Source organism: Dermacentor variabilis, chromosome 11 (assembly GCF_050947875.1).
Source record: "Dermacentor variabilis isolate Ectoservices chromosome 11, ASM5094787v1, whole genome shotgun sequence".
Lineage (NCBI taxonomy): Eukaryota > Metazoa > Arthropoda > Arachnida > Ixodida > Ixodidae > Dermacentor > Dermacentor variabilis.
The window spans coordinates 57,404,293-57,423,458 of record NC_134578.1 but is presented as its reverse complement, the minus strand read 5'-3'; the positions used below and the strand labels follow the sequence as shown (position 1 = coordinate 57,423,458).

The window sequence follows — 19,166 nt, the reverse complement described above, 5'->3', positions numbered from 1 at the left end:
ATGTTTACGTAGTTTGTCCCGCTATGAAGCTCTCAGAAGTATTTGTTTTTGTTCATTTCGCTAGCACAGTTTCAAAGTACAACGTTGGCGAAGTGTTATAGCCGGCCATTTCGGCTAAATGGTCCAGAACGCTTCGGTTGCTGCATTAAATCTGTGACGGCCAATAAACAATTGCAGACGTCGTGTTCAATGAAATAGCGAGTAGTTAATTACATCACAACATTCTTCATCCCCAGTTCTAACTCTGTAAAATACCATGCTGCTTAATTCTGAAATGCATGCTGTTCCTGTGCTGCAATGTAATCATTGTGATGAAAGTGCATCGTGATAGCACGTACAGAAGTAATGCACTTGTAGGTATAGTAATTTTAATGAAGTGCCCCATATACCTAGTACAATTAAATTGCTTTTAATACCTATAAATAAATCAGCAGCGACGTCGAAATGCGTAATACTTTGTAATAATTACGGAGTATTTTGCTGATAGCTTTGGTAAAGTGTTCACTATAGTTGTTTTCTTACAGCTGTTTTCTTACAACTGTTTGCTTGCAAAATGATTAGTAAGCACAATTTTGCGCAAGGCAGCGTGGTGGAAAACTGAAGTCGTACATCACGTTCAAAGAAGCACGCTGTGCAGTTTGATTGTATTGTTATGCATAGTAACTGCTTAATTGTCCCAGAACACTTCTCGTGGTTTCTGCAGTCATTCAACGTAGCATCAGTGCAGTCTTAGCAGAATAAATTTGTAATTACACGTGCGACTTCTCATACGAGATGGAAGCGCTACAAACCAAAAGTTGTGCGCACCATGGTTAGGGAATGCAAGTGCCATGATACCACTTTATTAAACAGGTTTGTTCATTGCAAAGAATGTCTGCGACATCTTTAAGGTTGCATTACTGGAAAACGGAGACGCGTTATAAGCATTCTAAGTAGCCGCTTAGACCACACGCAGCTTCGCAGACCTTCTGATTGTTCTAATGAGGAAACGTTAAGGGCCCTATGTGGCAGAAAATCTGGCGTCAGAGTCCCGCGTCGAGCGTCTACTGTCGTTTTGGCAAAAGTCAATTTAACCCGCGCATACCCAACCACGCAGGCCCTGCATGTAGCGCAAGGAAGTTACTGAACTAATTCAATTTCTCAAGCTGAAGTACGTCAGAAAAATTGCAAAGTATGACTTGCACACAATCTACAGACCTGATAGCGGGGGATTGTAATCTGAATATACGAGAAAAGATAATTCTGTTACGCAGTAACTCAGAACACCAACCCGTTTTCCATCGTTTCTGCCACTCATAGATTGGTCATGGCATCAGAGATTTGCGCGCGCCAGCGCGCGCAAGTGTCAAAGAATATAAAGAAGCGCGCCATGTTCCTTGCAACACCTCCAGATGGCGCTCGCCTCCACCACATCGCGGCCCACGCAAGAGGCCGCGTTTCTACCAAAAGGCTCGCCTTCGTGCATAGCTTTCGCCGCCAACGTTTCCCCGTAAACATTACGGTTACATTAGCTGCAGTTGCCGGGAAGCACTAAAAGCAGTCAGGCATCTTTGAATGCTATCGCGTTCATCTCTTAAAGGCGAAGCTTAAGCGTCCTCCATTTTTTTCTTTCTTACACGTTGCCCGCGCACAGTGCGGCCACGCTTCCGGTGACGTTCCGGTGCCTGGAAGAGATCCTGCACATCGACAAGCGGGTGACCCGGTTCGTGCTGCCCGTTGGCGCAACCGTCAATATGGACGGCACGGCGCTCTACGAAGCCGTCGCCGCCCTCTTCATTGCACAGATGAATGGCATCAACCTCTCCATCGGCGAGGTCATTGCTGTCAGGTGAGCGCAGAGATTGATGACGGGCATTATCTCTCTTCTTGAAATAGCGGGTGCAAATCGTGTAAATAGATCCTCACTGGGGACTCGTGCAAATCGTGTACATCGTTTAATTTGTGTGTCTAGAAGAAAAGTAAAAGCAGTGAGAAAACACAGTCCCTGGGTATCCTGCAGCGACGCTTCGAATCGTGTTATCTAAAAGCGCAAGCTTTCAGATACTAGGCTGTAGTCTAGACGTAGACTGTCAGCGAAAAAAATGTCACCGCAACCGCTTTGTCTTCTTCATAATTGCTTTTTTTTTCTGGCGTTGTGTTTCTACTGGGTTGCTCTTCTAACGCGTTGATCTTATGGATCCCTTCGATTGAGCGAATAACAAGAACAACTTCCTACGGGGGAACTGTAAAAGAACAACAAATGCTCATTCTCTGTCACTGTCTACTTCTGATACATACGTTCTTGGGCATTGAGAACGCGCGTGTCTGTCCAGAGACTTCGGGCTGGGGTGGCCCTTACACCAGCCATCACTTGCTCTTGGGGTCAACCAGAATGTCCAGTGTCCTAAATGCTCCGCATCCTGCATCTGCAGCGGGTGCCCGCCACCTGCTTTGGACGTTCCGTGTGGAGATAGACATTCCGCGAAAGTGCACTTTGGGTTGCGAACTTGAAAAGTGACCAATCTGAACTCTGCGACGATGGCTCGTGGACAATTCTTTCTTATAAGTCGCTTCTGCAGTATGTGCATGAAAACGGGCCGCATGTGCTTGTGTTTAATTTCATTCTGACGTTACGCGGCGTAGCAACCGAAGTGAAAAAAACAAAGGTGTGAGCAGAATTCAATTGTTCAGCTCGCCTTGCATGCCCATTCGCTCCGCAGTTTGACGGCCACGGCTGCCAGTATTGGAGCAGCCAGCGTTCCGAGCGCGGGTCTCGTGACCATGCTGCTGGTGCTCACGTCTGTGGGTCTGCCCACGGAGGACATCTCCATGATCGTCGCCGTCGACTGGATGCTGTGAGTACCGGGCACTCCTTCCACCAAAACAAATTACTTGAATAATGTCGAAAAGAGAAAGCCTGTGGACGTCTCGCCTTACCACTTTGTGTCGACTAATCGGCCGAAACCCTGTTCGGAAGGGTACTTACTGACTACAATGGGCCAAAGGTCCATGAGCGCGTGACGTCACAGTAATGTTATAAGTATGACACACTGGGCTGGTTTCTGCCTCGGTGCGATTTGGATCGCGACGATGTGGAGCTCGCGCTAGTTGGGAGCCGCCAGTGTAAACGTTCCCAAGCCGATCGTTCAGTCGCTTTTTCAAGAAATGGGAGGCCGGAAGCGGAAGCGCGTCAGCACTTCTGTTGCAAACAAACATGGCCGAAAACAGCGCGCGCGTCTACCGTTAACAAGGAGGAAGGAAAGAACTAGGGGAGGGAGCACTGCGAAATACGATTGAAGCCGGACGAATCGGCCCACCACGTGATCGTCACGTCAGAGCGCGCGGTAGGTTTTAGCGCTCCGCCTGTGCGGGCATATCTACGACCGGGCACGAGAGCCGGAGCACGGCGCTCTGGAAAAAAAAAAGATCAGCTGAATGCGCTCCGAGTTCGAGATTTCGGCAAGCCAAATATTAATCGCGACTCCAGAGCGCTCTATATAGAGCGCTCAAAATCGACTAGCCGACTATACGAATAAATTTTCTGCCTCTCCTGCCACGTGACTGCCAACGCGGGGCTTCGTTTTTGAATCGGTGACGGCGGTACACAGAAGTAGAAAGAGGGCAGAGAACGGACTTAAAAACTTGGCCAACGCGTGCACGCGAAAGAACAGTTATGAATGTGTTGTGGGCACGGGGAGACGTAATGTCGGTGTACGCGCTTCTCCAAACGCGCAGCGTTCAATCGACCGTCCAGTCGACCCAGTGTGGCGGACACTAATTGTCTGTGCAGTTCAGATCGAAGGCAGTAGTACAGTCGATTAAACAAGTGATTTTTTTTTCATTTGAACTAGATGCTCTACGCTAAATATGCGCCGCCCCCCCCCCCCATCCACCACCACCCCACGGAAAAATCGATAGCACTTGGGCAAAAGACAAAAAGAACCAAGCCCGCAGGAATCCAGCTATAAAGGGCTTCGTTAAGCGTGAAGCTTATACAAATTTAATGGCCGTTTGCGTATAGCTGCACAAGAAGGGAGGTACCACAAATTTGTGCTACCTTGCAGAAGCACAGCCCAAATGCTGGCGAAACAGCTTTGGGATAACAGGACCGAAGAGCCTCGCGTAAACCCTGTTCTAATCTTCCTGCGACAAAGCGTTTTCCATTTCTGCGGAGTATTTTCGTAACGCTGAAACGCCTCTCTCAGCGTTACCACTGTTGCAAGCAAACTTACAAATATCAGCAAACTTTTATGTGAGAAAACTTACAATCGAACTTCTCCAGCACTAGCGCTCGCAGCAAGAGTTCTAAACCTCAATTCACTGCTCGAAAGAGCGCGTGAAAGCCTCCGACGCAATTTCAAATGTTTTCTGCAGTGTCTCCAATACATCTACAGTAGTTTATTTAGCCTGTTTAACCTAAGACGAATATTCATCAAATTTTCGTTTTTATGCGCCTATACGTTCACAAAGGCTAAACTTGGGCCATATAACATAAAAATTTTCTAGTCTGCTGTTATTCCAATCTTCCGGCCTTAAACAAACGTAACTACCGACGGAAGTATTGGATGGTTACCTGCACCGTTGTTTGAAACACCCAATCAAACGCTTTCCGCTTTTATGGGGAGTCACTTTTGCTTGCTTTCAAATTGAATCTTGACATGTTTTTCTTGTCTAACTGACTGACAAGAGGTGAGGAGTGCGCTGAAGTGAAGAGGGTTTCGGTGGGACTGAGCTGACGCTGTGAATGTAGATAACCGGATGAGTAGGGTGGTGCCGGCCTCTGCGATTGGTCTGCTTCCCCTCGGTTAGCTTGCAGTGGCTGGTCGAAAATCGTGGCGAAGTGCAACGGTAGGGTAAAAATGCCGCTAAAACAGTTCCACGGTGAAGAAGAGTTGGTAGAGCGATGTGGTAAACGTGCGGAAAAGGTTTGAAATCGTTATGTAACTGTCATGCAGAAATTTTTATTATACGCAAATGCATCTGCTCTCGCCGGCAGCTCGGTGGGCAGACATCTTCTATTTTTTATTGGAGCGGGGCAGTCTCCGGCTATTCAGTTTCAGGGAAATAGAAGTTCAGTTTTGTTCGGCATATTAAAACACATTTAGTGCGTAGACGTCGCTTTCACGTGCTGAGGCTTGGCGATTTTGTGACGTCACGTGATAGACTGGCGAAGGTGGCGCAGCCCGAAAACCTCTGACCAATACTGGAGCGCTATGGCAAAAAATAAGGTGTACAATAGGAAATAATTATTTTTTCTTTTGTTCGATCTAATCATGCATAATCGGTGTGTACACGTCATATCAGATCATATCGTCTTTGAGGATTTCGTTACGTCGCGTGATTGACAGGCAAAGTGCCGGTGGGCCGAAACATATTTGACCGGTCGGGGAGAGCTGGTTGCTCAAAGTGGAATATGAGCAGTTTGGAATAGCCATATGTTATAGCGCCCGTTTTCAGTATTCTGAAAGCAGAGAGCAATAAGAGCCCAAGTAAGCACAAACTTGATTTCGTACGGCGCCCCCACAGAACCTGCAACCTTGAAATTTCTCCAACACGTTTCTTTCGCACAAAATTTATCCCTACAGTGAACCACCTTTAGTAAGCCGGGCAGTTCTGAAACGACACGCTGTTAATGTAAAGAGCCGAAACACATTAGCAGAACCTCAGTAATTTTTTATCTAATTTAATTCTAATTTACCCATCTAATTTACCCAAAACGCTTCCAAAGTTCTTCAGAGATGCCTCTGACATACCAAAAATTCTCATTAATTTCAGTCGGCTACCAGTACATGGTTTTATCAATACATTTTTATCTATGTTTGAAGCGGACATTTGGGATAACCGTTTGTATTGAGCACTGGAAAAGGGTGTTAGAGAAGGACGTTAACAGGGGACCTTGGTATGGGCGTTTGGAGCTGACTTTCTCTACACCATCTCGTCCCGTTATCAGCTTCGATGTAGAGGCAATTCCATTACCATGTCACGGCAAGAAGAAGCTACACAAGGCATAGGCGGCCTTTGGCCGTCAACCGGCCTGTTGCGAAGAGTGACACTCTTTGCTTCCCTCAAGGGCCTACAATACTCGGGTTGTGCGAGCCAGACGGGCAGAAGTCCAATGACGTGTGCTCTGTTGGCACTGTCCCAATATAGCCTTCAACACCCTAGGGCTATGGTAAGCTCGACGCCAAGCTGCCATCGTGATGTGATTACTCTTGTTAGCGCCGTCATAGCTCGTGACAGCTGTGGTCTAAATATAACAGCATTCAATATATCTACACCTGATAGGGGCAAAGTGCGAAAACGTTCGTGTGCTTTGATTTAGGTGCACGTTAAATAACCCCAGGTGGTCAAAACTAAACCGAACTCCCCCACTACGGCGTGCCTCATAAACAGATCGTGATTTTGGCGCGTAATACCGCGGATTCTGGTTTTAATCTTAATATTTCTACATTGTTGTTTAGTAAGGGCGTCCTATCCCACTGCTCCACTAGTATAAGGAGCTCAGCAATTCTGGGGTACTTCATTTCTGTGGCCAAGTGTGCATCATGCAGGGTGTCTATCCTCATGGAAAACCTGGAAAATCTCTAGCTTTCGGTGAATTTGTCAGTTGTGGAAAATACCGCGAAAGAAAACAACAGATAATTTTCTGTTTGCTTCGAATCAGGTACTTTATAGGTAGCTACAGTTGTTATGGCGAATTTAGAATTATTTCCAAGGAAACTAAAGCTTGAACTGAACTTGCGCTAGTCGCAAATAATGATGTATTTTGATGGTTTTGTGAGCCTGGTCGGGTAGTTGGAATGTGCGAATATGATTCAGTCAAATCTGATACTGCATGTCGCCTGTTTTACAGCTGTCTAGAAGTAATTTCTAAAGAATTGTGGGTTGGCATACCAATTAGGGCATGCTCTAAGGTAATGTCTTTTTTTCTTGCGCTTGAACCTCCTCTGTCGTAGACCGCCGAGAATTTTCATAAAACAGTGAGGAAAAACGTGAAAAATATTGTTGACTTAAATTTTGGGGTTTTACGCGTCAAAACCAAAATTTTATCGAGAGGCAGGCCGTAGTATGGGGCTCGGGAATCATTTTGACCACCAGGGGATACTTAACGTGCCCGCAATGCACGGGACGGGGCCGTTCTTGCATTTCGCCCTCATCAAACATTAAAAAAGAAAGAGCAGAGAATTTGAACGTGCTAATTGGAGAACCTGTCATTTGGAGAAAGTCGGAGGGAGGGAGAGAGGCCTCTAATTTACTGGAAACATACAAACACGTGGTTTGCGTTCGTTCGAAGTTTACAGTTTTATAGCAAGATTACTTGAGGGAATGGCGCCGCTACAGTCATTCGCCCATTGCTGTAATGATCAGTAGTAAGCGGGTGCTTCTGCGATTTGGCATGGACTTCCTCCAGAAGCCTCACTGCGACTTCATTTAATGTGTTCCTACTGGTTCAGCTCTGTTGCCTGCAAGTCGCACAACGTTCAAAGCATTTGATTGCTTTAAGTTCACAACTCATTAGTTATGGCTCGCAATTTTCGTGGCACAGATTAGTTTTGACACTTCCGAGCAATCGCGTCGCTGGATGTGGATGAATTTCGGGCGGCAAAACTTACGATACGTATTTACGTACTTGTTCTGCTTCGAGCACTTCATTTTTCACTTGTAACGCATTGAAAACAGTAAGAGGGTAGAAATTCGATGGTGCTAGCAAGATGGTACGGCGGCTGGAAGATGGCAAAATTGGAATGAGGACAATCGTTACCACACATACATACTACGAATTTGTAAACACAGATTAGGGACCGTATTCACACAAAAAAAAACTCATTACCCTAAACCTGTTCCTAAGATCAGGTACGAAGCAATTATAATGTCGGACACATCAACAGTGAAGGCGGCCGACCAGGGCCAAACAGCACCTACGGATGAAAAAGGAGCGATTGCCTGGCTTTAGCCCTAGTCTCGAATCGTTCAGCCTCTACTCCGGGTTCTCCCAGGGGCCGTTCGTATTTTTATTTACTTTGTTGCCTCTCCAAAGAGTTACGCGGCCTTCCCGTCCATCACGTTTGCTCGGTCTCTTTGTCGCCTCAAGGCCACGTGGCTTCGGGTCGCTCGCTTTGTTAGCAGACGGCGACGTACAGCGTGTCGCGACCACCCGGCTCGTTTTGAGACACGACCCGCGACCCCGACTATAGCTACGCCTCCCTGGGATGACGTCACTTCGTTTGACGAAGCCAGGGGAGGGTTCCGAGCTGGGGCTCCTTTATTTTCGGTGCGCGAACGCATTTCAGCCTCCGCTACCCTAAGAACGCCGCCTAAATAGGCGGATTACCGGGATTGCGGAAAGGGATGGGTTACACAAACCGCTGCGTACTATGTGCAGTCCCTACGCTTGCTGCTTCGGGTCAGGCCTGTAGGGCAGGAGGCTTTTCGCTTCATCTCCCAACCACAGGCAGCACTCTCCGTCACGTTCTTTTGTCTGCGGATCGTCTGTCTTTTGTTTGTTTGCCTGTGCTGGCTCTTCGCAGCTTTCGTTTCGTCTGCTAGCATTCCCTCCGTGGCCGCGGTCTGAGCGTCCGGGGGCACTCGTGAGCGGTGACACGGAGAGAAGAAGCGAGGTTTGGTCGCGTTCCAAAGTTTGTTTTTAGAAAAGACGCCGCGCGCAGGTTTCTCGCCGCGTTCTCCCCGGGGTGCGCGGATAACTCTTTTGGCACGAGTGTGCCACCCCCCCCCCCCCCCACACACACACCCCTACTTCTTCCCGGCGCCTCAAAGCCTAGCGTACCGCCGTAGCAGACGGTGTCTGCAATTACTGTTTCGCGGAAGCGGTTGGAACACGAGCACCCTGTTTCGCAAACTTCGGTCGCATCATTACGCATGCTCCCTTCCTTTTATTTATTTTTTCTTCGTGTAAACGCAGAGCCTCTCAGTATGCACGTGGAAACTATGGTCCGTATTTACACAACGATGTCTTATAACAGAACTGTTCCAAATACCATGTTCCAGCCAATGACGATGTTAGACTTATTATTAACGAAGCCGACTGACCGACAGCCAATAGCGTTTACAAACGAAGAGATTTGGGAATTCAAACCCGGATGCCTAACTTCATTATTTAAAAAGAATTAAATTATGGAGTTTTACGCCCCAAAACGAATTTCTGATTATGAGGCATGCCGTAGTGGTGAACTCCGGAAATTTAGACAACCTGGGGATCTTTAACGTGCACCTAAATCTAAGTACACGGGTGTTTTCGCATTTCGGCCCCATCGAGCGGGTATCTAATGGGCTTTCACTGTGGTATAAAGTTTGTAAACCGGGATAAGGTGCCTCAGAAAGGCTGGCCAACGTTTCGATAGGACGACATATCTTCGTCAAAGGCGGCCTCGCCATCCTCGGCATGTCAGTAACTCGAGAATTTTGCCGTAATTGCAAATGTATAAAACCTCGCCATTGGTCGGTATTCTAAAGCTGGTACAGCGCAACATAGAAAGGAAGAAACAAGCTGAGCCGGCCAGATAGTTCCACTATCATGTGCGATAAGATATATAGGCCAAACTGGTCGCTACCTTAATGAAAGGCTAAAATAACATGATTACAACGTGCACCGAGCTATACAGGGACACTTAGGAATTGACTGTCGCGCCACTGTGGTTGTAAGCTGAATTTTTATCGGTGCGAAGTGCTAAAAAAGCACCGATTACAGCTTGCGTGGGAGATTATCGATGCTGATCACAGAGCAAGGTCTGGCAGCGCGTGTATTAACGCGCCATTGTTTGTGCCTATTTTCACAGGAAGGAAAATTTCTTGATACATTTAACCGTGCTTGACAGAATTGACGTCCCGTGACTCATGATGCTATAGTCTTCTATCCGTGTGACATTTTGTGAAGCGTTGTGGCGACATTACTTGATGCTTTCTTCTAGCTGTATATTTCGTGTAACTTGGTAATAAACCAGTTGGAAGTCAGCGCTCTGTCCTTTTATCTGGCTGACTCGGCTTGTTTCTTCCTATGTTGCGCTGTACCAGTTTCAGAATGCAATACCGACTCGCCCAATCCTCAACACTATCGGTTGGTTGCTGTTTCAGCAGTCTTTCTATTATTAGTGCACACCACCTGAACAAGTTCTATGTTCCCTCCCTGAGATTTGCGTGGTCTCGCCGTCTGGACAGTATAGCTTTGTCTGCAGTCGTGGAAGGCGTGGCAATAGCTGCTACTCTGCTCAAACTAAAGACATTGCCTCCACAGAATGCGGCCCTCCTTACGTACTCAAAGGCCGCGTTGCAACTGCACCGTGGTCTACCGTCCACCAAGTTCCCGCGCAAATCACTGGCCCTCGCGAAAGAACTCGACAACAAAAGGCTTCTCAGTTAAAGTTTCAGTGGATTCCCTCCCATGTTGGTATAGCTGGTAGCGAAAAAGGTGATGCTTTTGCATATGATGCTCTTCCTCCCAAAGTCAAGGCCCCAAAGAGTAATCATGTCAAAAAGTCTGACATTCGAAATCACATTGGGTCACTTTGGTTTCGACCATATATGCCCTACGTAACCAAGAGATTTCGTCGAGAGGAAGCCTCAGTTCTATGTCAAATAAGGACAGGATCTCTAAGTACATCAGCATGGTCATTTAATACGAGCCACATCAATTTACCGAGCTGTACGACATGTGACGAGACAGCAGACACTGAACACTTTCTGTGATCGTGCCAGAAAATCCAAGATGTAAGGGACGCTGTCCTAGAAAGTCTGCAAGAATAGGACCTTCCGCATGCGTGTGTGCAACAGCTTGTTTTCCACGAAGGATCAGTTATAGCCCGCGAAGAAATTTCACGTCTCCTTACCACATTCTTAAGAGAGACTAGCCTGATGGACATGTGGTAGAACACCGCAGTAATACTATAAGAGATGCTCAGGCGCAGCAATTGCCGGCCTTGATCGCCAGGCAAAACCTGCCGGTTGCTATAACTCACCACCACCACCACCACCACCACAATTTCAATTTACAGTTCACTGTCTATACGCTGTTCATGGAATCATGGAATTCAGTCCTTAAAGGCCCATAGCGCATTGCATAAAGGGTGGAATTCAAATGCACAGTCATGTAAACGAGTTATGCAGGGTGGCCCAACTATCGTACACCGAGTTTTTTTTAAAAGATGGGTCATCTCTCGCGATAAAAATTGACTGCATATTGTTATCGTCCAGTTGAGCAAGTGCAAGTTTGTTTTCGTTCATGACGTTCAACTACATAATCAGAGTAAATTATCTAACATGCTAAATTACTGTTCCCATTGTCAAGGTCTCAAGAATTTGTAGAAATGTAGAAGGAAAATCGAACACGGGTATTCTCAGCAAAATACTATTTACGCGCTCTTTTTATTTTTGCGATTCAAAAAGAAATCCCACGTAGCATGAGAAGCACCACGTGAGGCAGCCAATTGCGCTATATGTAAGGTATCCAGATCAACCTCTCAGCAGTCTTTACTCTTTGTTTGTTTGTTTGTTTGTTTGTTTGTTTGATGGTTTGTTTGTCTGTTTGTTTGTTTGTTTGTAAGACGCGTCTCTTCAACCGGGTCAGGATTGCCCAGTTGAAGTGAGTTGTGTATTCATTATTCCACGAGTTAAGAAATCCAGCATGCAGCTTTGGCAAATGTGCACCTCGATTGGTTCCGACGAAATTCTGTCTTGTCGTGTCATGCGTGTGAAACTATTGTTTCCTTATCAAACTTGGAATAATTTGAGGATGGCATATATAAGGGCAGATTGACAGATTTGCACGAAATGATGCAAATACTTCGAGCAAAATACCAAAAAAAAGTGTTGGGGCTCTCACAGGAAGCCCTGGGTGGTTCATCACCGTGCACTCTCTTCTTCTCCACTCGCAGGGACCGTATTCGCACGTCCATCAACGTCCTCGGAGACGCCTTCGGCGCAGGGATCGTGTATCACCTGTCCAAGGGGGAGCTGGACAAGATAGACGCCGAACACGCCCGGCTCGAGCTCGAGATGGGCGAGGCTGGTCGCAAGGGGTCCTACATGCGGCGACCCAGCGGCTTCGCGGGTCCGGGGTCGTCGGCGCCCCCGGACTACGGCGCGAACCCCGGGGGACAGAACTTCGTCAGCGGCGAAGGAAACAGCGAAACGCAGATCTAAAGGAGTAGGCGGCCACGGCTGTACAGGCCTGAATGCGGAACGGGCCGAGAAGTTCGATTTCGGGCCAACTTACGCGCCTCTCTGTTCCCTCCTGGGCGACACCCCCTCCCCCCGTTAGAAGCCGCCGTGACGTCACCGAGCAGTGCGCACGGAGGCAACTTACACGCCTTCGAAGTTTTTTTTTTCCTGCTTTCCAACCGTGATTTCCTTCTGCAACAATAACTGTCTTAGTAGAGTATTTTTACCGTAGCGTTACCGACCCATCGTCACCGGAACCGCCTCGCCACCTCCCAACCGCGCATGCGGTACAGGCGGCAGGCGGCATCAGTAAGGATACAGCGGTAACGCTATGCTGAAATGTCCCTAACTTAGGTGCGTGCTTCATCATCAAAACCGTGCGCAGGGCACGTTGCTTTCTTGTAGACAACTGTGCGCGCGTGTACGCAGCGTTAGCAGAGGAAAGGACTCACGCAGTCGTGCACTCACAGGGTTGAAGGCGCGAGCACGTTAAATTAGGACAACTGCATCTGTGCGCAGAAATCTCGCTTCTCGGAGGGCAGGAGGGACTTTCGGGAGTTAACCGTTGTGTTTGCGGGAAAGACTCTGAACAACTGAAAACACCTGCCTGGAGTCCGGAGCGCTTGCAGAACTCGAGTTCTTGCTAGATGCTAACGTTGTGCGAGCACACCACGCATCGCAATTTCTGCGGTCGCTCGTGGACACGGCGCAGGTCGGCATTCGTTTAGTGCTTTACCGTCGAACAAAGCCCGAAGTGACTGGTAGAAATGTTGAAGGCGTTGAAACAAGAAAGGTAAATAGAGCCTAGTCCGGTGAAGCTCAATTGCGCGCAGGAGAAGCGGTGGTTAAAGGTGGCTACTTACTTCACGGCGTGGCAGTTTCGCGAAGAGAGCAAACAGGACGTGTTCCAAAATTCCATTTAATGCCGTTCTAGTTTTTCTTTCTGCGCTAGCCTTTGGGAAATTGACACGTGAATTCCATTTTCCAGCAATATTAATTATAGAGAGTCTAAGGCCAGCGGCGAGGGTATGACTGCTGAATCAAGCGGCGAATTCAATGGTGTGAACGTTTGATTACCTTTGATTAGCTTGTATTTCTTTCATTTGCTCATCCCGCGACGCAGAAGAATATACAAGATGTCGGTAGGTATATCGTAAGCTGAGAAACCAAGTGAAAGTTGCCGTATTGCAAAGGCATACCTTATGAATAAAGACGATTATAGTCCCACCATGAAGGTAGTTTTAATGGTAAACTTTTTAGGTGACTGTGCCATATAGATGCATATCAGTAACTTCCTCGCTGTTTGTCCTGCAGTTTGCAACAAAGAGGCACTGGAAGGTTCAACCGCATGCCTGTAACAAGTGTCCTGTCACTTCGGGCTTCATATTCTACGGAGAGCAAGCGAACAGATGTATGCTAAAAAAAAACTTCATCCGGTGAATGTCGGCCTTTTCATCATTGCTGCTTCTGTTCGTGTCACCCTTTTATTCCATATTTTTGTACGTATTTACTTGTTCTGCACTCATCGAACCCAAAACACTCCCTGTGTCCCTTTCGCCAAGATTCTACTGCATCCATGTCCAAAGTGGAAGTGCTTCATCATGGCTTATAGACGCATCATCACAAATTTACTCTATAGATTTAAAGCAAGCAGCTTACGTTGTCAAGGTGTTCCTTTGACGGACTTTTCTTCCTGCTGTCGTGAACTCCATACCACAGCAGATTTTGTGCAGTTAACTCCATTAGACAAAAAGGAATGATGCCATCGTACTCATCTCGAACCAGCACATGTCGGTGGTTTTCTTCAAGCTGCCGTCATTTCGTCAGACTATCTGCATCTCTCTGCTGGAACAGAGCTTCCGCTTCAGCTCGTTGGCGCGCTGCTGTTGATAAACGTGCAATGTCCATCATATCGCCATCCCAAGAGGAGGCTAGCACGTCAAGCCGAACTTTGTATGCATATCACGTGGCCTGGTCACAATGCGACAAGGTTGTAAGCGACGTGTACCACCGACGAGATTCGGTTGAGCCGCCTCGGTAGGTGCGCGTGAAGTTAGGCCCAAGGGAGGACATCGCCGCGTCATTGTTACGCACCGCAGCGTTGGTGTTCGCGTTTGACTGAGTACAAGTTGACGGCGCTGTGGGTGCAAGAAGTGTATTTCATGACGTCTTTCGTGCTCCAAGACTCCATTAACAAAGGCGCACATCAAGTCTTGTACAGCTAATCACGGCACGCGATCCGTTTTCCGCATTCGTGCAAAACCGGGTGCAAGTGTTTTGTCTTCGAAAAAATATCCATGTTCACGCGAGATTTCGTCTCGCAAGCTCGGTGAAACGGCGTTGAATGCGCAGGGATGTACATTGTTTCAGCTTTGTTTCCTTTTTTTTTTCTTGTATCGTTTTAAATCCAGCACTAGTCGTCGGCCTCCTCTTTTCGGAGTTCCTCAAAATAAAGATTCCGGAACCAAAGCGTCCCAAACGCTGGCAGGGAAACCGGGCCCGCACCCCCCCCCCCCCCCAAGGACCACCAAACTGCCTCCGCACTAGAAACGGCTGCACTTGACAAATCGCGATCCCAGCGCTACTTATAGAACCCCTCGGGGGCGTGGAGTGGCAGGGTCGGAGTTGCGAAACCAATCGCCGGCAGCGAAGCAAAAAACGTAGTAGCCGGAATTCGTACGTTTTCTGCAAACACCGCTGTCTGGCTGTATCTTTTGCATATCTGCTCAAGTCATCTGTGCACTGAGTCTGCCATTGGTATGTCTTCTTATGTTACGCCAGTGAAGCAGAAAAGCTGGATTCCAAAGACACTCTACACTTCGCTGGGTCCGCTTTTTCTCTCCTCCTCTTACATGTTTGGGCACCTTTCAAATGTTTAAAGAACACCAGCTCTGGTTCAAACCGCAAGTGCTTCTAATGTGATTCTTTACATGGTGACCTATACGTGGAGTCCAGAAATAAAAGCAAAAAAATTCAAGCACGCTTAGGTGTGGGCAAAAACATTTTACTGGTCAAATTTTCGTCTATTATTCCAGGCTGCTCTGGCAGCTATGTTGACTTTGTCAGCTTACTTGCGGCCGGCTGGCAGCTGAATTACTATGACACCTGCTGTGCGAGGCAAACGGTTTTCACATCAATTAAAGACGCGCTTTGTGGGAAGTAGCTTGTTCACATTTCGCATTTCTCTCCTGCTGTTCATATGGAAAGTGGGGTATAAACAAAAGTACAAAAACATTTACGAGCAGCCGAAGAACTGCTGTAACCCCGAGGTTCTATCCAACATGCCGAAACCGGAAGTCGTGTCGGCTCGCAAGTGGCGTAACTTCCGTTTCTTTATTCGTTGCATCCGGCAATTTTCTTTCATGGCTCGGCTGTGTAACATGGAAAACAGTGTGCGGAGCTCAGCGACCGACCGACCCCGCCTAGTAACTTCCTGGCCCGCCTCCAAACACGATATGCGGCGGCTCGGCCTCGATGTACGGCCGAGTTTGTTTTTTGTCGAACGACCTTCCGAACAATATTTTCAGCGCAGACGGCTGGTGGCTTACAAGGTCATGTATTGGTGTTTGGTTTTTATTTCTATGTGTTTTTTTTCGTGTGTGCGTATGTCTTCCACCTCTGTTCCCTTGGTTTTTCAAGGTCCCCTTACGTGGCACCTCATAATAAACATTGGTACAGTCGTCTTGGATGCAAGCATTCTGACCATGCGCGTTTCTACGTCAAGGGACATGTACATGACAGCGTACTTCACTTCTCCAGCCATGTCGTACTGACTAAACTGCCTGACACTAGTTGCAGGCATTTAGATAACAAGATAACTTATCTAAAGCCCTTCAGTTTGTATTTACTAAACAAGACTAAAGTAAACGTGCGTGATAAGACGAGAATACGGTCACACATTGAAGTGTGCAAGCAAACAATATAAGATGTCATCCGTGATTACTAAATAATGACCAGTACTTCTTTGAAAACAATGCGACTTATTGCTGGCAATCATTGCGATTAGGCTGCCTTTACGTTGTAACTTTTCCTGGTTCTAGTTTATCTACACTTGCTCACAGAAGGCATCGAAGCTCTCTCAATCATACATCAGAATTGACGCGGCTGTAGCTCAAAACTGAAGAACGGCAGGTATCAGGTTTCACGATGCTCTTGACAAACTGCACTTTGGTTCCGTAGATAAGCTACGGAACTAGTTGCAAGTATGGTTATGGTGTCGTCCTCGTCAGTCATTTTATGGCCGAAGAAAAAGATATTCTAGTATAGTGCCATGAGTCGACATTTGCCTATTCACCGTTCGCTATTGGGGCGCAACGACAGACGACGCAACTTTTCAGGATAGACAGGTCATATGCTGTCACCCTGACCATTTTCTTTGAGCTAGCCTGATTCAGCATTGTTGCGTTTTTTTTTATTTCTCGTGTAAGAATTTAGCGTCTTTTCCTGAACTGCTTGCGTTGGTTATTGAGTATTAGTTAGCAGCTGCCTTATTCATTTGCTCATTACTCCCGATGAGATGGGTGCGAACAATTTTGTGTTCCTGTGTACACCGCTAAATGATCTGCGTGAACCGCTTTAATCGCACTGTAAATGAAGCGGTGCGCATGCCGGGAAGAGAACTTCAAGGTGAATTAGTCCTTTGTGCAACTTCTCTTCTACCTTTCCTTTGCTCATTTTCCAACAAAAGACATTATTTCAGAAAAAGAAAATGTTCGCTGTTACAAATAGCCTTTACTGTTCGCGAGTTTCATCTTAACACACCCTTTACGCCGCTTTGTGATTGCCTAAAACTTGCAGTCCAACTTCAACATGAAAATCACCACTTCATCATCACAGAATAGAGTCATCATCACTCATTGAATACGCTGCCTTTAGACCTGTTTATTGATTCTCTTCGACCTGTGTTTGTTCTTTGTTCAGTACCAGTGTGCAGGTGATGCAATATGAATGTGTCTCTGTAACCAGTGCGTCTTACAAGATTGTACTTGAATGCTTGTATGGATGAGGTGCTCTCGTCAGTGCGTTAACAGTCATGTTTTGCTTGCTTTAAACCACGGCATGAATTCCAGTATACAATGTTTTTTTTTTCTAAATGCTGTAGACTTCACGCTTACTAATGTGCTGCATAATACCAACTCTTAGTAAAAAATTTGGTTAGCATCTATGGCATTTTCTAGTGCCCACCACTAACAGCAAAACACCTATATAATGTATGAATTCCATTAGTAAGCTGCTCTTTGTGAACATGACTTGCAGGTGACATTTTATGCCGCGCGAAAGTTTTCGCAGTGGACACGAAATGAGTAGCGACATCGCTTGATCTAGGTGGTGTTACTCACATGTGCACAACTATGTCCTGATACTTCTGCCATCTTTAACGTTGAGGTTTTTTTTTTTTTTTTGCTGAACACGTTTGTACTTTCTACTATAGTTCGCGGTGAGCTTTCATAGAAGCTACGGACGACGTACAAACCCTCAAGTCTCCACAAGAATAAAACTATTTTCGCAGAATTTACAAAATTTTTATAATTCGTATTTACATTTCACAGTGTCACTAGCCTCATGCATAGGTTACGTTCAACTACTGCTTATTGCAGGACAAAAAATATCTTTTTTTTACTTTTTTGTGTCGACAACTACCTTAAATATGTAGTCATCAAAGTACCAGGTTTTATTGCAGCGACTCATTCGCTTTGATTTTCTTGTGTTTTGGTGTTCCTTTTGTGGCATAGCTTTAGCAACATGATTCTGTACACAACGGAAAAATTAAATCATTCACTGAATTAAACAATAAAATGCTGTTTGTTTTGTTCCTTTTGTTCCTCTTAGTTTTTTCTGAATGGACAATAATACTCTTCAGAAATACACAGCAATATACGCCAAAGGTTTCAGCTTTGACGTTTCATGAAATAAGCCGACAAATACGACATACAACAGTTCTAACGTGGCAATCAATGCATAAGTCTGGTGGTGTTGCTTCTATACAGCGCTGCACATTAAGTAAGCCACCCTGTGAAGAGCACACGCCACAAGTACTTTGGTGAGTTATTCGGAACGTAGTCAACAAAGTTGCCTATGTTAACTTCTGACATGTGGGTTCCCCTGAAATGTATTGCAGCCATCACTAAACGTGTCGCAAAGCTTTCAGCTTATAAGAAAATATTAATTCCATCTCGTGATTCTCATTTCGAGTTGTAGATTCTTGGGTAACTTTCAAACCTCTGTAGCACTCTTGCAGTCCGCTTAAGATGGCCGTTTTATAACGAACAGAATACGAGAAGGGGCGCTTCAAAGAGTCAAATTACTCGTTCATCACAGCGCGCTAGCCTGTCATTGCTACAGTGACAAGTGCTGTAGCTTAGTTGTTAGTAGTGGAGGGATAGATGTTGCACCAGTGGATCGGGTTGTAGCCGAGTTGCACGTCAGTACACCTGCAAGTATTCCGACACGACCATATCGGTTTTGTCATCGTTGAGCAGAGGATGCGTAGTGCAACGCGAATTCCTTGCGGGTTGCTATCGAAAGCCCAGAAGGACCAACTTTTCCGAGATTTCGCCCGCCGTTCTTGACATATCGCAGCGTTTGAAGCAAGGAGAATTGAGTGCTTGGGCACTTGAGGTATCGTAAAACTGTAAAGGCCACTACACTCGCTCGTGATTTCTTTTTTTTTTCATAAGTGTGTAGGGTAGATTTGGTGCATTAGAAGTCCAGCCCCTTGTCCCCCACGTGGAGCCTGAAGAAGTTTGGATTGCGCTTGCTCTACACTGAGGCATCACTGGTGCGTCCTGAAGAAAAGAGCAACCTGTTGCGCGCGAGACAGGCTTCGCCCATCGGGCCAAGAACATTGCAAATTGAAAAACAGTTTGCCCCCTGATATGACCGTCCAATGTTGAGGGAACGCCGGTGAGGAAACGTCAACATTTCCAGCACCATCCAATGAATGAACAAAAGCAAAAACTTTCATTTTCTCCAATTCCTTGCAGCAACGGTTGCATTACTGTCGCAGTAGATGCCCC

The 19,166-nt window shown here is 46.6% G+C and overlaps 1 protein-coding gene across 2 annotated transcripts in view; it reads left to right on the top strand.

Moving 5' to 3' along the window:
* LOC142564646 (excitatory amino acid transporter-like) overlaps positions 1 to 17,963 on the top strand; it is a 252,090-nt gene extending 234,127 nt beyond the window's left edge. For both annotated transcript variants that reach the window (XM_075675723.1, XM_075675722.1), the window contains 3 exons: positions 1,634 to 1,828; positions 2,700 to 2,834; positions 11,865 to 17,963. In XM_075675723.1, coding sequence (XP_075531838.1) covers positions 1,634 to 1,828; positions 2,700 to 2,834; positions 11,865 to 12,132 — 598 coding nt within the window. In that variant the 3' untranslated portion in view covers positions 12,133 to 17,963. The remainder of the gene's footprint in view (positions 1 to 1,633; positions 1,829 to 2,699; positions 2,835 to 11,864) is intronic.
* Positions 17,964 to 19,166: the final 1,203 nt, after the last annotated feature.